The sequence below is a fragment of the Oncorhynchus masou genome, chromosome 27 (assembly GCF_036934945.1).
Source record: "Oncorhynchus masou masou isolate Uvic2021 chromosome 27, UVic_Omas_1.1, whole genome shotgun sequence".
In the NCBI taxonomy this organism is placed as follows: domain Eukaryota; kingdom Metazoa; phylum Chordata; class Actinopteri; order Salmoniformes; family Salmonidae; genus Oncorhynchus; species Oncorhynchus masou.
Genome location: NC_088238.1, coordinates 61237283 through 61253266, shown reverse-complemented (window position 1 = coordinate 61253266; position 15984 = coordinate 61237283). Strand labels below are relative to the sequence as shown.

At 46.5% G+C, this 15984-nt stretch overlaps 1 protein-coding gene across 2 annotated transcripts; it reads left to right on the top strand.

Moving 5' to 3' along the window:
* The first annotated feature begins 390 nt into the window (after positions 1–390).
* Positions 391–15546, top strand: LOC135516472 (prospero homeobox protein 1-like). Of its 2 annotated transcripts, none has more exons than XM_064940807.1 (5): positions 391–773; positions 8872–10530; positions 10715–10822; positions 14952–15164; positions 15362–15546. In XM_064940807.1, exons 2-5 carry the CDS (start codon positions 8905–8907, stop codon positions 15533–15535), a joined length of 2121 nt encoding a protein of 706 aa, XP_064796879.1. In that variant the 5' UTR covers positions 391–773; positions 8872–8904; the 3' UTR covers positions 15536–15546. The 2 variants fall into 2 exon arrangements, with proteins under 2 accessions (XP_064796879.1, XP_064796880.1); XM_064940808.1 differs by lacking the exon at positions 391–773 and adding an exon at positions 7135–7359.
* The last annotated feature ends 438 nt before the right edge of the window (positions 15547–15984 follow it).

Genomic DNA, 15984 nt, shown 5'->3' with positions numbered 1-15984 from the left:
AATGGTCGTTTTAAAGAGCCAATGAGAGACCGAGGGAATGTGAACTCTGCTCTGTGATAGGACAGGAGCCAGGATTCCACTACTGGGATATCTGCCCACGTGGAGAGTGAGTATGAAGTTTAGTTGCCCCAGTAACTAACTACCCCCTGGATATACCCTCAGTCCTACAGCCACAAATATATATATATATAAATAATCCCAGTGAATTTCAGTTTTGGCAAGTCGTTAGTTCATCCTATATCACGTAGCTATACTTTAGTCTACTTAATGGACAGAGAGAAAGAGGAGATAGGGAACAAGGCAAGTCGTTAGTTCATCCTATATCACGTAGCTATACTTTAGTCTACATAATGGACAGAGAGGAAGAGGAGATAGGGAACAAGGGGGTTAATGCCAGCCGTGCTGTGAAGTGGACAACAGCTCGCGAGCCCGCCCTCGCGCACCTTTTCAAAGCGTGTCACGGGGAGATACTGTATGTTAGGAAGCTAGAGATAGACAGAGAGATATAGGAATAACAGATGGAGAGAGGGACAGAGTTAGAAAGAGAGAGGGGGGTTGACAACGAGGAGCAGCAATAACAGGAAACACAGCGCGCAGGGCTTTGCTTTCCTACGGAGCGGATGCACTGACCAGAGCAAACAGAAGGGCACGAGAGGAGCGGTAGCAGACAGATAAACGGGAAGAGGAACACTAGAACACCTCAGAACTAACCGGTTCTAACATTCTCACAGAGAGAGAAGAGTCGGTTTCCGTGCGGGGTGTTATCCAATTGAGTGAGTTATTGTTTTAAGTCAATTCTACTTTTGGTTTGTCTACACTTGACTACTCCGTATGTCCTTTGCTGTGAGTGCACTGACCTGTGTGTGCGCGTGTCCGTCCATGTTTATGTAGCCTAGCCTATTATCAACTGCGACATACTGTACGTGCACCGATAATTAATGGAAGGCAGCTGCTCATTATGGAGGACTAAACCTGGCATAATTAGAAATGAATGAAAGCACACAAATAGATAAATACATAAATAAATGCTCATATAAACAGATGAATGAATGCAAACAGATGAATAATTAATAGCAGTTTATTTTTGTTATTTTAATTGATATGATTTGTTTCTGTATTTCTTCCTCCAATATGATAATGAGGGGGGCGTCAACCAAATATATGGAGCTGTTATCTAACACACCATTGGTTGATCAATGCCACAGTGCCGTTGCACTTGCCTGGGCTGCGTTCAGTATGACATAACGTTGTTCAACATTTAAAGATCATGTTTAACATTAGCACCTCCCACCCCCCCAAAAAAACAATCATGTGCAGAGCATACATGTATCAGTGTCACTATATTTTCCTGACATTAGAAATTGGAGATAAAATCTATTTTATGCTGCTGTGCCGAAACACGCACCGTGAAAACAAACAAATGGAACATTGTCCTTGCTTGACGTAGAATCGGGTGAACAACTTTGGAACACTGAGCCATTGACTGACTAGCTACACCAGGTAGCAGTGTTATGAGTGGGTTTCTTCTGACAATAAGACACCGGGCTACAGCCATATGGTTTTGAACCTAGAAGAAGACCGAGGGACGGGAGTAGGCGAGAAGGAGTCGGCCGGGATTGGTGAGAGGAATGTCCAGTTGGACAGAAAAGCACGGTAAGCTAATGTTACAAGCTAACTAGCTTGGCTACAACTGAAAGTTGAGTTGGCTGGCTAGCTAGTTGCATTTTACAGTCAGACTCTACATTTTACACTGAAGTAGCTAGCTAGCTGCGTTTTACAGTCACTCTACATTTTTACACTTAGGTAGCTAGCTAGCTAGCTGTGTTTTACAGTCACTCTACATTTTACACTTAGGTAGCTAGCTGCGTTTTACAGTCACTCTACATTTTTACACTTAGCTAGCTAGCTAGCTAGCTATCTAGCTGCGTTTTACAGTCACTCTACATTTTACTCTTAGGTAGCTAGATAGCTGTGTTTTACAGTCCCTCTACATTTTACACGTAAGTAGCTAGCTAGCTGCATTTTACAGTCACTCTACATTTTACACTTAGGTAGCTAGCTAGCTGCGTTTTACAGTCACTCTACATTTTTACACTTACGTAGCTAGCTAGCTGCGTTTTACAGTCACTCTACATTTTTACACTTAGGTAGCTAGCTAGCTGCGTTTTACAGTCCCTCTACATTTTTACACTTAGGTAGCTAGCTAGCTGCGTTTTACAGTCACTCTACATTTTACACTTCGCTAGCTAGTTAGCTAGCTAGATAATGAACTAAACTTCAAGTATCATAAAATATGACTATCTAGCTAGCTACGGTAGCTAAATGATCTGTCAGATGTAAAGCAAGCAGGATCGTGTCAGAAGCAATGCGTGTTGGCGAGCTCACGTTAGCGAGCTCACGTTAGCTAGTCGCGTTTTATTAGTCGTATGTACAGGGTACGCACGGTATTCGTGGTCCAATGATATGCTTACTTGCAGGTTCCTTCTCGACAATGCAACAACAATACTAAATAAAAGAGAAGAATTTGCACATAAAGTAAATGGCTCAGTAGAATATAATACATATTTTAGCCAAAGTATAATACAGGAAGGCACAATTTATAGTGTGTGTGTGTGTGTGTGTGTGTGTGTGTGTTTGTGTGTGTGTGTGTGTGTGTGGAGAATCAGAGCAGGTAGTCAGTCCAGTTCAACTGTTCAGCAAGTCTGATGGCTTGGAGACAGAAACGGTCTCTGAGCCTTTTGGTATCAGACCTCATGCTCCGATACCGTTTGCTCGACGGTAAAAGGAGAGAACAGCTCGTGGCTGTGGTCCTTGACGCTGTGCGCCTTCCTCAGGCACCGTTTCGAGGAGAGGTCCTGGATGGGTGGGAGCACCGTCCCAGTGACGTACTGGGCCCGCTGGAGGGGCCTTGCGGTCGTGGAAGGAGCAATTCCCGTACCAGGCCATGATGCAAATGCTCTCAATGCTGCAGCGGGAGTATTTGGAGAGGACCTGGGGTGGAATGCCAAATTTCTTCAGCCCCCTTAGGAAGTAGAGACGCTGTTGCAACCTCTTGACAAGACTGATGGTTGATCCATGACAAGTCCTCTGTGATGTGGACGCTGACAAACTTAAAACTCATCATTCTCTCTACTCCCATAGATGTGGATTGGAGCATGTCCCCCCTCTGCTTCCCGAAGTCAACAATCAACTCATGACACCACAATGCCAGTTCACTTACCTCCTCCCTATAGGCTGACTCGTAGTTGTTGGTTATCGGGCCTACAACCGTGGTGTCATCATGGAGACGAGATAATGGCGTTTGCGTCGTGCAAAACCCCACAGTCGTTGGAGAACAGGAAGTAGAGCAGAGGACTGAGGACACACCCCTGAGGGGCCCCTAAGGGAGTACAGCAGAGGTCTGAGGACACACCCCTGGGGGGCCCCTAAGGGAGTACAGCAGAGGACTGAGGACACATCCCTGGGGGGCACCTAAGGGAGTACAGCAGAGGACTGAGGACACACCCCTGGGGTGCACCTGTGTTAAGAGTCAGTGTGGAGGAGGTGTTGTTGCCAACCCTCTTTCAGATGTAACTCGGAGGTGTAGCCTACTTTCTGAATTAAAGCCATCGTGGATACCTCATTTAAGAGGGATGTAAATTAGGCTAGCTAGCTAGCTAGGCTAATTCTATACATCCATTTTTGAAGCAGTTGGGCTGCAAAATTAGGTCTCAGCGATCACAGGCATCGAAACTAGCAGCTAACCTAGCAGCTAACCTAGCAGTTAACCACAGTCAAATAAGGAAGATGCTGCCATGATGGAAGAGGTCCCTTATATGAAGCTAGCCACAATAAGGATTAGCCACAATAGTGGAATTTGCTGTTCGCCATAGCAATTGTTAGTGAGATGAGACGTGGTGCCATAATAAAAATAACAGCTTAGCAAACTATAGATTTAATGATTTCTTGGAGCCTGAAGGAGATGTATGGCTGCATCTAAGGCAGGAGATGTGTCTGCATCCAGGTTGAGGCTTGCTTCCAGCAGGAACACTCCCGTGTCAGTAAGTCATGATGTTATTGTTTTCTTTTACATTGCACCATAACAAGTTCCTCGGTGTCCACATCACTAAGGACCTATCATGGTCCAAACACACTTAAGCAGTGGTGAAGAGGGCACGACAACGCCTCTTTCCCCTTCAGGAGGCTAAAAATATTTGGTATTGGCCCCTCAGATCTTCAAAATGTTATACAGCTGCACCATTGAGAGCATCTTGACTGGCTGCATCACCGCCTGGTGTGGCACCTGCATGGCATCCGACCAGAAGGTGGCCCAAGTAATTTTTATCTTTGCATAGTTGGGAAAGGGCTTGTAAGTAAGCATTTCACTGTGACGTTTACGCCTGTTTTATTTGACGCATGACAAATAACATTTTATTTTATTTTTGATAGTAGGCAGGGGACCCTGTGCTAGTGGGAGGGCAGCTCTCTTTCTAGGAGACTCGACACCTCTATCCGTCACACTTCAGGTGCTAGATACAGACTGGTCCAAGGACACCCAGAGCCAGTCCCTGCGATCTCTCCAGAGCACTGTTAAATATGTTGTACTCCGAGTAAACCTCCTTCACTGTGGCGGCAGGTAGCCTAGTGGTTAGAGTGTTTGGGCCAGTAACCGCAAGGTTGCTAGATTGAATCCCAGAGCGTGACAAGGTAAATAATCTGTTGTTCTGCCCACTGAACAAGGCTGTTAAACCCACTGTTCCTAGGCTGTCATTGTATATAACAGTTTGTTTTTAACTGACTTGTCTAGTTAAATGAAAAAATTATTCACTGTGGCAGTCTGCCCGTGTGATGACAGTATATTATCCAGGGACAGTTGTTGGATTGTGTTTGATCCTCATGCTCTCTCCTCCCTGGACAAGTTTCTGAGACTTTTAGCAAAACCCAACATGTGTCCATCCCTCTGTCCCCAGGTGAGTCTGCTGGGCTGTGGGAACTTTAGAGCAACAAACCTACCACCCTGTTGTCAGCTAGCAACACATCAACAAAACCTACCACCCTGTTGTCAGCTAGCAACACATCAACAAAACCTATCACCCTGTTGTCAGCTAGCAACACATCAACAAAACCTACCACCCTGTTGTCAGCTAGCAACACATCAACAAAACCTACCACCCTGTTGTCAGCTAGCAACACATCAACAAAACCTACCACCCTGTTGTCAGCTAGCAACACATCAACAAAACCTACCACCCTGTTGTCAGCTAGCAACACATCAACAAACCTACCACCCTGTTGTCAGCTAGCAACACATCAACAAAACCTACCACCCTGTTGTCAGCTAGCAACACATCAACAAAACCTACCACCCTGTTGTCAGCTAGCAACACATCAACAAACCTACCACCCTGTTGTCAGCTAGCAACACATCAACAAAACCTACCACCCTGTTGTCAGCTAGCAACACATCAACAAAACCTACCACCCTGTTGTCAGCTAGCAACACATCAACAAACCTACCACCCTGTTGTCAGCTAGCAACACATCAACAAAATCTACCACCCTGTTGTCAGCTAGCAACACATCAACAAAACCTACCACCCTGTTGTCAGCTAGCAACACATCAACAAACCTACCACCCTGTTGTCAGCTAGCAACACATCAACAAAACCTACCACCCTGTTGTCAGCTAGCAACACATCAACAAAACCTACCACCCTGTTGTCAGCTAGCAACACATCAACAAACCTACCACCCTGTTGTCAGCTAGCAACACATCAACAAAACCTACCACCCTGTTGTCAGCTAGCAACACATCAACAAAACCTACCACCCTGTTGTCAGCTAGCAACACATCAACAAAACCTACCACCCTGTTGTCAGCTAGCAACACATCAACAAAACCTACCACCCTGTTGTCAGCTAGCAACACATTAACAAACCTACCACCCTGTTGTCAGCTAGCAACACATCAACAGACCTACCACCCTGTTGTCAGCTAGCAACACATCAACAGACCTACCACCCTGTTGTCAGCTAGCAACACATCAACAGACCTACCACCCTGTTGTCAGCTAGCAACACATCAACAGACCTACCACCCTGTTGTCAGCTAGCAACACATCAACAAACCTACCACCCTGTTGTCAGCTAGCAACACATCAACAAAATCTACCACCCTGTTGTCAGCTAGCAACACATCAACAAAACCTACCACCCTGTTGTCAGCTAGCAACACATCAACAGACCTACCACCCTGTTGTCAGCTAGCAACACATCAACAGACCTACCACCCTGTTGTCAGCTAGCAACACATCAACAAACCTACCACCCTGTTGTCAGCTAGCAACACATCAACAAAACCTACCACCCTGTTGTCAGCTAGCAACACATCAACAGACCTACCACCCTGTTGTCAGCTAGCAACACATCAACAGACCTACCACCCTGTTGTCAGCTAGCAACACATCAACAGACCTACCACCCTGTATCCACAGACTGTTTCGAGGAAGGATGCAACTATCACTGCTTTCAAAGGCCACAGTCAAGTTTTTTTGTATAAACAACGTTTTAAAAATGTTTTATTGTTAATTATAAAAACAAAATTCAAACTTTTGTGGTATAAGAGCTTGTGATTCAAAAGGTCTAAGGTAAATTTAAGTCTCATGTCAGGGGGTAAATTCCTTTTTATTCATGTATTTCTGACACAACACAGGCTTGTCAACTAAAATAGATATCCCAGACAAGACTGAAGAATGGTACAAGTCGACAAAGTGACGATAAGTCAGTGCTTGTGTCCGCAGCTGTTGGTACGAATTTGAGTGGTTACAATACCGCACATGCTGAGAGACTACTGCTGCAATCCCCAAGTAAGGCCCTTGTTTCCGGGTACCACTGAAGGCCACAGTCTTCAGCCAAGGCAGCTTGAACATGTCACACATCCAAGCCCATTTCACAGCATTCAGTGGCCTGATCCGTTGATTACCTTTCATCACCAAAGACGCGTCAGCATTTACTGCGCATGTTGCTGGACGATTCAATCTCTTTTTGTTAGTGTCATTGATGTATGGAAATTCAAAATACAACATTCAGTTCATAAGCTTTGACTGTAATACCTCTAAGGATCGGGGTAGGCAACCCGCAGGCACTTCATGTTTGTGTGTGTGTGTGTGTTGAATTCAGGAAATCACTGAACAAATCAATTAGCACAGTTGGGGCCTCCCGGGTGGCACAGTGGTGAAGGGCGCTGTACTGCAGCGCTAGCTGTGCCACCAGAGACTCTGGGATCGCGCCCAGGCTCCGTCGCAACCAGCCGCGACCAAGAGGTCCGTGGTGCGATGCACAATTGGCCCAACGTCGTCCGGGTTAGGGAGGGCTTGGCCGGTAGGGATAACAGATATTAGCATTGTAGCTGATATTAGCATTGTAGCTCATGTTAGCATTGTAGCTCATATTAGCATTGTAGCTCATATTAGCATTGTAGCTCATATTGCAGGACTTGGATTGTGGTGAAATCACCTCCCCAGTCAGTCCATTTGTACCTATTGGACATTAATATTGCAATGTACAGACTTTTATTACATTTATTACAATGTACATTACTTTTATTACATGTCTGTTGATGTGTTGCTAGCTGACAACAGGGTGGTAGGTCTGTTGATGTGTTGCTAGCTGACAACAGGGTGGTAGGTCTGTTGATGTTTTGCAAGCTGACATGTATAACCTTTTTATTTAACTAGGCAAGTCAGTTAAGAACAAATTCTTATTTACAATGACGACTTCTACCCCATTTTATGGACCCAATAGGTATTAGCCTAGTCAGTGACACCCAAACGAACACAACTGTGAAAAGAGAAATAATTTGAATAATTGATATTCACCTATTTTTAAACTGTTGGATTATATAGTTAATGTTGCAACGGAATTATAATAACCCCCTACCATGGTGACTGATGTGACCTGTTCGCTGTAGGGTTAAACTGCCACGCATTTAGTTGAATGAATTTATGGATTATAGCTAGACTAAAATCCTATTTAAAATGTCACTTTTCTCTTTTGTCTCTCTGTCTCTGTGTGTGTGTGTGTGTGTCTACTTGCCTGTCTCTTTCTGCCTGCCTGTCTCTCTGTGTGTCTGCCTGTCTCCCTGTGTGTCTGTCTGTCTCTCTGTCTCTCTGTCTGTGTGTCTACTTGCCTGTTTCTTTCTGCCTGCCTGTCTCTCTGTGTCTGTCTGTCTCTCTGTGTGTGTGTGTGTGTGTGTCTGCTTGCCTGTCTCTTTCTGTCTGCCTGTCTCTCTCTCTGTCTGTCTCTCTGTGTGTGTCTGCTTGCCTGTCTCTGTCTGCCTGTCTGTCTCTCTCTCTGTCTGTCTCTCTGTGTGTGTGTCTGCCTGCCTGTCTCTTTCTGCCTGCCTGTCTCTTTCTGCCTGCCTGTCCGGCATGTTATGTGATAGAAGTACAGTAAAATGCGTGTGTGTTGTTATCACTGTCGAGTAGGACTACTGCTTTCACACTGCTACCTCTCTACCTCCACTGTTGTCATCTCTCTCTGTCGTGTGTGTGTGTGTGGGGGGGGGGGCGCACTGTTGGGGTAAAACATCTGAATAAACAGTCAGATCTCCCTCGATAAATTCTAACTGTGTTCTAAATTCTAACTGTGTTCTAAATTCTAACTGTGTTCTAAATTCTAACTGTGTTCTAAATTCTAACTGTGTTCTAAATTCTAAATTCTAACTGTGTTCTAAATTCTAAATTCTAACTGTGTTATGGGTTTACTCAGTTTGTCACACCTGAGTGTTCCAGGTGCCTGACATTTGGTGTAAGGTACGGTCACAATGGGGTTCCTATCACTTTTAAACACAAACTTGATTTCTAACCAGTTTAATATTTTCTCTCTTTCCAGAAACAGTCATTGACGAGGGGAATAGAAGGTTCCATGGATTCCCCTTGTGATCTGTTTGGTCGTCCCTTTGACCTTTACCCTGACCCCTCCACCACCCTTGACCTCCCCAGACACCTCACACCCTCTGGAGGGGGGCACGGTGCACCCTACCCTGGAGCCAACCCCTCCTACCCCCTCATCCACCACCTGCTGCAGCCTGGTGGAGCCCCCATGAGGTCTGGGGGGGAATTACACCTAGACAGATATAACAGGGAAGAGGAAGGGATGGAGGAAGAAAAGGAGGGGATGGGTGGACGCTTGGTAGAGGTGGGGGGGAAGAGGCTGAGCGGTGACGCCCTAGTGGCGGACTGGAGTTATGACATGATGAGAGTGAAGCGATTGAGACTGGAGAGTCTAGTTAAAGGAGATGGAGAGATAGGCTTAGAGGAAGAAGAGGTGGAGAAAGGGAGGAGGAGTGCGGAGAGGGGGAACAGGGAGAAAGGGAGGAGAAGGGAGAGAGAGGAGCTGAAGGAACAGTTGGAAGAGGCGAGAGAAAGACTGAAGGCCTTGCAGGAGAAAGTATGGAAAGCATTCGGAGAGAGACCCGCTCAGGAGGAGAAGAGGTGGACCGGAGGAGAGCAGGAGGAGGATGGTGATGGAGAGACGGACAAAGAGGAGGAGGAGACAGCAGAAGAGGAGGTGGGAGAAATAGACGATCTCTCTCTTCCCTTCATCCCCTCTTCTCCCCATTTCCCAGGCATCGCTAAACGAGACCGAAAAGCAAGGGACCATGAGAAAAGGAGTGAAGAACAGAGGAACGCGAATGGAGGAGGCGGGGTGTTTTTGGAGGGGGTTCTGGAGAGGGTGGCAGTGTGGATGGGGTGCGGGGTGATGAGGGGGGAATGGGAGCGTTTTGGAGGGGAGCAGAAGTTTGCCCAAGCTTTGAAACAGGAACTGGGAAGCGCTGTAGCTCGAGTCGTCGATAGGGTCCTCCGTCTATACACCCAAAACGAACCTCTACCTCCCTCCATTCATCCTTTCACCCTGTCACCCAGAGAGGGAGGGAACGAGGGAGGAGGCAGAGGAGGAGTGTGGGCAGCCCTGAGAGAGAGGAGGGAGAGAGAACGGGGTGGAGGTTCACCTCCCCACTCGAACAGAGCTCCGCCCCCCCACCACCAGGAACAATCTGAAGCGTTGCCGTTGATTACCCGTCGCCCCGACAACCGCCGAAACCATCTTCTACCCCTCAACAACCACCCTAACAACCGAACTAAAAACCCTCTTCTCCCTCCTCAACCCTTCCCCCCTCTCTGCCAGCCTCACCCCCCTCACCACCACACCCACCCCGCCCTCCTCCCCCCCTCCTCTTGTCATAAGGACTCCTCCCCCTTCCTCCCGCCCTCCTCCTGCCCGCTCCCCCTCCCCCTCCTCCACTACACCATGCAGCAGCTCTTCACTCGTTCTCTCTCTCACCTTCATCCTCTCCACAAAGGGAACGTTATGAACCCTTTCCCCTGCCTCCTCACCCCATCCTCCTCTTCCTCTCGTCCCTCCTTCCCTCCCCTCGCTGTGATGGAGGGATTGGACCGGCTGGAACGTCATCATGAGAGGGAGGGAGGGATGAGAGGAGGAGGAAGGGACGGCGGGATGGATTCTGGGATGTATCTCGGCCCGGGTTCAATATCCTTTTTTTTGGAGGAGGAGTGAGAACGTGTGTGTGTGTGTGTGTGTGTGTGTGTGTGTGTGTGTGTGTGTGTGTGTGTGTGTGTGTGTGTGTGTGTGTGTGTGTGTGTGTGTGTGTGTGTGTGTGTGTGTGTGTGTGTGTGTGTGTGTAATCTCCGTGCTACTCCTTAACTGTGGTCACTTTCAGGAGGGTTTGTCCCCCTGTCATCTGAAGAAAGCCAAACTGATGTTCTTCTACGCTAGATACCCCAGCTCTAACACGCTCAAGACTTACTTCCCTGATGTCAAGGTATTACACACACACACACACACATGGACTCTACAAGACGTTGAAAGCGTTCCACAGGGATGCTGGCTCATGTTGACTTCAATGCTTCCCACAAGTTGTGTCAAGTTGGCTGGATGTCCTTTGGGTGTCGGACCATTCTTGATAAACACAGGAAACTGTGGAAAAACCCAGCAGCGTTGTAGTTCTTGACACAAACCATCGCGCCTTGCACCGCGTTCAAAGGCACTTAAATATTATGTCTTGCCCGTTCACCTTCTGAATGGCACACAGACACAATCCATGTCTCAATTGTCTCAAGGCTTAAAATCATTTGTTTAACACAGACTCAATCTTTTTTTGTTTCGAGGCTTAAAAGTCCTTCTTTAACCCGTTTCCCTTCATCTACACGGATTGAAGTGACGTCAAAAAGGGATCGTAGCTTTTCAGCTGGAATCACCTGGTCCGTCTGTCATTGGGGCGGCAGGTAGCCTAGTGGTTAGAGTGTAGAGGGGGCAGGTAGCCTAGTGGTTAGAGTGTAGAGGTGGCAGGGTAGTCTAGTGGTTAGAGTGTAGAGGGGGCAGGTAGCCTAGGTGGATAGAGTGTTAGAGGGGCCAGGTAGCCTAGTGGTTAGAGTGTAGAGGAGGCAGGTAGCCTAGTGGTTAGAGTGTAGAGGAGGCAGGGTAGTCTAGTGGTTAGAGTGTAGAGGGGGCAGGTAGCCTAGTGGTTAGAGTGTAGAGGGGGCAGGTAGCCTAGTGGTTAGAGTGTAGAGGGGCCAGCTAGCCTAGTGGTTAGAGTGTAGAGGAGGTAGGGTAGCCTAGTGGTTAGAGTGTAGAGGAGGTAGGGTAGCCTAGTGGTTAGAGTGTAGAGGCGGCAGGGTAGCCTAGTGGTTAGAGTGTAGAGGGGGCAGGTAGCCTAGTGGTTAGAGTGTAGAGGGGGCAGGTAGCCTAGTGGTTAGAGTGTAGAGGGGGCAGGTAGCCTAGTGGTTAGAGTGTAGAGGGAGCAGGGTAGCCTAGTGGTTAGAGTGTAGAGGTGGCAGGGTAGCCTAGTGGTTAGAGTGTAGAGGCGGCAGGGTAGCCTAGTGGTTAGAGTGTAGAGGCGGCAGGGTAGCCTAGTGGTTAGGGTGTTAGACTAGTAACCGAAAGGTTGCAAGTTCGAATCCCCGAGCTGACAAGGTACAAATCTGTCGTTCTGCCCCTGAACAGGCAGTTAACCCACTGTTCCTAGGCCGTCATTGAAAATAAGAATTAGTTCGTCACTAACTTGCCTGGTTAAATAAAGGTAAAATAAAGATAAAATGAAATGGAAAGAGCAGGTGTTCCTAATATTTTGTACGGTCAGTGAGCCCTTCCCTGATGTCAAGGTATTCAGTTTCAGTGCAGTATAATCAACTACAACTAAACTTTGATACAGTTGTATTGTATCAGTCTGTGATCTCTGGACATTCCTCTCTCTCTCTTTCTCTCTCCATTACACTCTCTCTCCCTCTCTCCATTACACTCTCTCTTTCTCTCTCCATTACACTCTCTCTCCATTACACTCTCTCTTTCTCTCTCCATTACACTCTCTCTCCATTACACTCTCTCTTTCTCTCTCCATTACACTCTCTCTCCATTACACTCTCTCTTTCTCTCTCCATTACTCACTCTCTCCATTACACTCTCTCTTTCTCTCTCCATTACACTCTCTCTCCATTACACTCTCTCTCCCTCTCTCCATTACTCTCTCTCTTTCTCTCTCCATTACTCTCTCTCTTTCTCTCTCCATTACTCTCTCTCTTTCTCTCTCCATTTTCTCTCTCTTTCTCTCTCCATTACTCTCTCTCTTTCTCTCTCTTTCTCTCTCCATTACTCTCTCTTTCTCTCTCCATTACTCTCTTTCTCTCCATTACTCTCTCCATTACTCTCTCTTTCTCTCTCTTTCTCTCTCCATTACTCTCTCTTTCTCTCTCGTTCTCTCTCCATTACTGTCTTTCTCTCCATTTCTCTCTCTCTTTCTCTCTCCATTACTCTCACTCTTTCTCTCTCCATTACTCTCTTTCTCTCCATTACTCTCTCTCTCTCTCTTTCTCTCTCCATTACTCTCTCTTTCTCTTTCTCTCTCCATTTCTCTCTTTCTCTCTCCATTACTCTCTCTCTCCATTACTCTCTCTCCTCATCTCTTTTTCTCTCTCCATTACTCTCTCTCTCTCTTTCTCTCTCCATTACTCTCTCTCTCTCCTCATCTCTTTTTCTCTCTCCATTACTCTCTCTCTCTCTTTCCATTACTCTCTTTCTCTTCATCTCTCTCTCTCCATTACTCTCTCTCCTCATCTCTCTTTCTCTCTCCATTACTCTCTCTCCATTACTCTCTTTCTCTCTCCATTTCTCTTTCTCCCTCCATTACTCTCTCTCTTTCTCTCTCCATTTCTCTCTCTTTCTCTCTCCATTTCTCTCTTTCTCTCTCCATTACTCTCTCTCTTTCTCTCTCCATTACTCTCTCTTTCTCTCTCCATTACTCTCTCTCTTTCTCTCTCCATTACTCTCTCTTTCTCTCTCCATTTCTCTCTTTCTCTCTCCATTACTCTCTCTCTTTCTCCATTACTCTCTCTTTCTCTCTCCATTACTCTCTCTTTCTCTCATCTCTCTCTTTCTCTCCATTTCTCTTTCTCTCTCCATTTCTCTCCATTTCTCTCTTTTTCTCTCCATTACTCTCTCTTTCTCTCTCCCTCCATTACTCTCTCTCTCCTCATCTCTCTTTCTCTCTTTCTCTCTCCATTACTCTCTCTCTTTCTCTCTCCATTTCTCTCTCTTTCTCTCTCCATTACTCTCTCTCTTTCTCTCTCCATTTCTCTCTTTTTCTCTCCATTACTCTCTCTCTTTCTCTCTCCCTCCATTACTCTCTCTCTCCTCATCTCTCTTTCTCTCTCTCCATTACTCTCTCTCCATTACTCTCTCTCTCTCTTTCTCTCTCCATTTCTCTCTCTTTCTCTCTCCATTTCTCTCTCTTTCTCTCTCCATTACTCTCACTCTTTCTCTCTCCATTTCTCTCTTTCTCTCTCCCTCCATTACTCTCTCTCTCCTCATCTCTCTTTCTCTCTCTCCATTACTCTCTCTCTCCTCATCTCTCTTTCTCTCTCTCCATTACTCTCTCTCCATTACTCTCTCTCTCTCTTTCTCTCTCCATTACTCTCTCTCTCCTCATCTCTTTTTCTCTCTCCATTACTCTCTTTCTCTTCATCTCTTTCTCTCTCCATTACTCTCTCTTTCTCTCTCTCCATTACTCTCTCTCTCCTCATCTCTCTTTCTCTCTCTCCATTACTCTCTCTCCATTACTCTCTCTTTCTCCTCATCTCTTTTTCTCTCTTTCCATTACTCTCTTTCTCTTCATCTCTTTCTCTCCATTACTCTCTCTCTTTCTCACTCCATTACTCTCTCTCTTTCTCTCTCTTTTTCTCTCTCCATTACTCTCTCTCTTTCTCTCTCCATTACTCTCTCTCTTCTCTCTCCATTACTCTCTCTCTCTCCTCATCTCTCTTTCTCTCTCCATTTTTCTCTCTCTCCTCATCTCTCTTTCTCTCTCCATTTCTCTCTCTCTCCTCATCTCTCTTTCTCTCTCCATTTCTCTTTCTCTCTCCATTACTCTCTCTCTTTCTCTCTCCATTACTCTCTCTCTTTCTCTCTCCATTACTCTCTCTCTCTCCATTACTCTCTCTCTCTCCTCATCTCTCTTTCACTCTCCATTTCTCTTTCTCTCTCCATTACTCTCTCTCTCTCCATTACTCTCTCTCTTTCTCTCTCCATTACTCTCTCTCTCTCCTCATCTCTTTTTCTCTCCATTACTCTGTCTCTCTTCATCTCTCTTTCTCTCCATTACTCTCTCTCTCCTCATCTCTCTTTCTCTCCATTACTCTCTCTCTCCTCATCTCTCTTTCTCTCTCTCCATTACTCTCTCTCTCCTCATCTCTCTTTCTCTCTATCCATTACTCTCTCTCCATTACTCTCTCTCATCTCTCTTTCTCTCCATTACTCTCTCTCTCTCTCAATTACTCTTTCTCTCCATTACTCTCTCTCTCTCTTCATCTCACGTACTCTCCATTACTCTCTCTCTCTTCATTACTCTCTCTCTCTCCATTACACTCTCTCTCTCTCCATTTCTCTTTCACACCTGTTAGTTCAACCGCTGCGTGACCTCCCAGCTCATCAAGTGGTTCAGTAACTTCCGTGAGTTCTTCTACATCCAGATGGAACGCTTCGCCAGACAGGCTGCCCGCGACGGTGCACCCTGCCTGGGGAGAGAGGGCAGAGAGCCCCCTCTCCGCCTGGGGAGAGACACGGAGCTCTATCGCATACTGAACATGCATTATAACAAGAGCAACGACTACCAAGTAAGTGTGAGGGGTGTAGGGACTAGCTATCTGTCACTGTGTATCTCTCTTATACATGCACATTGAACGTCTCTCTCTCTCACCCTCCCCCTCTCCTTCCTCCTCTCTCTCTATTTCTCTCCCGGCACCTTCTCTCTCTCTCTCTCTATTTCTCTCTCTATTTTTCTCTCTCTCTGTCTCTCTCTGTCTCTCTCTAGGTTCCTAACAGGTTTGTGGAGATAGCAGAGTTAGCACTGAGAGAGTTCTACATGGCGATACAGACTGGGAGAGATAGTGACCCCTGCTGGAAGAAATCCATCTACAAGATTGTCTGTAAACTAGACAGCCCTGTTCCAGATAGTTTTAGACTGCCTGAATGTCCAATGGGCTGAGGAGAGGACACACACACCGCAAGGGACACACAATGCGCAAGGGACACACACACATGGAAAACACACACACACACAATGCGCAAGGGACACACACACACACCCACAATGCGCAAGGGACACACACACACACACAATGCGCACACACAAGGACACACACACACGGACCACACACACACACACACGGAACACACACAAACCGCAAGGGACACACACACACATGGACACACACACACAAACCGCAAAGGGACACCACACACACACACACACACACACACACACTGATGCAAGAACACACACAATGAGCTGACGAATAAAATGTCAAATATATCACTAGTATAAATACACACATTGGACTAAAGGTGTTTTAATGGAGAGGTTTACTGTCTATTAACTACTGCACTGTGTGTTCTGCCCTGAATGTCTCTGGTTGTCTGTCGCTTATAGTTCGC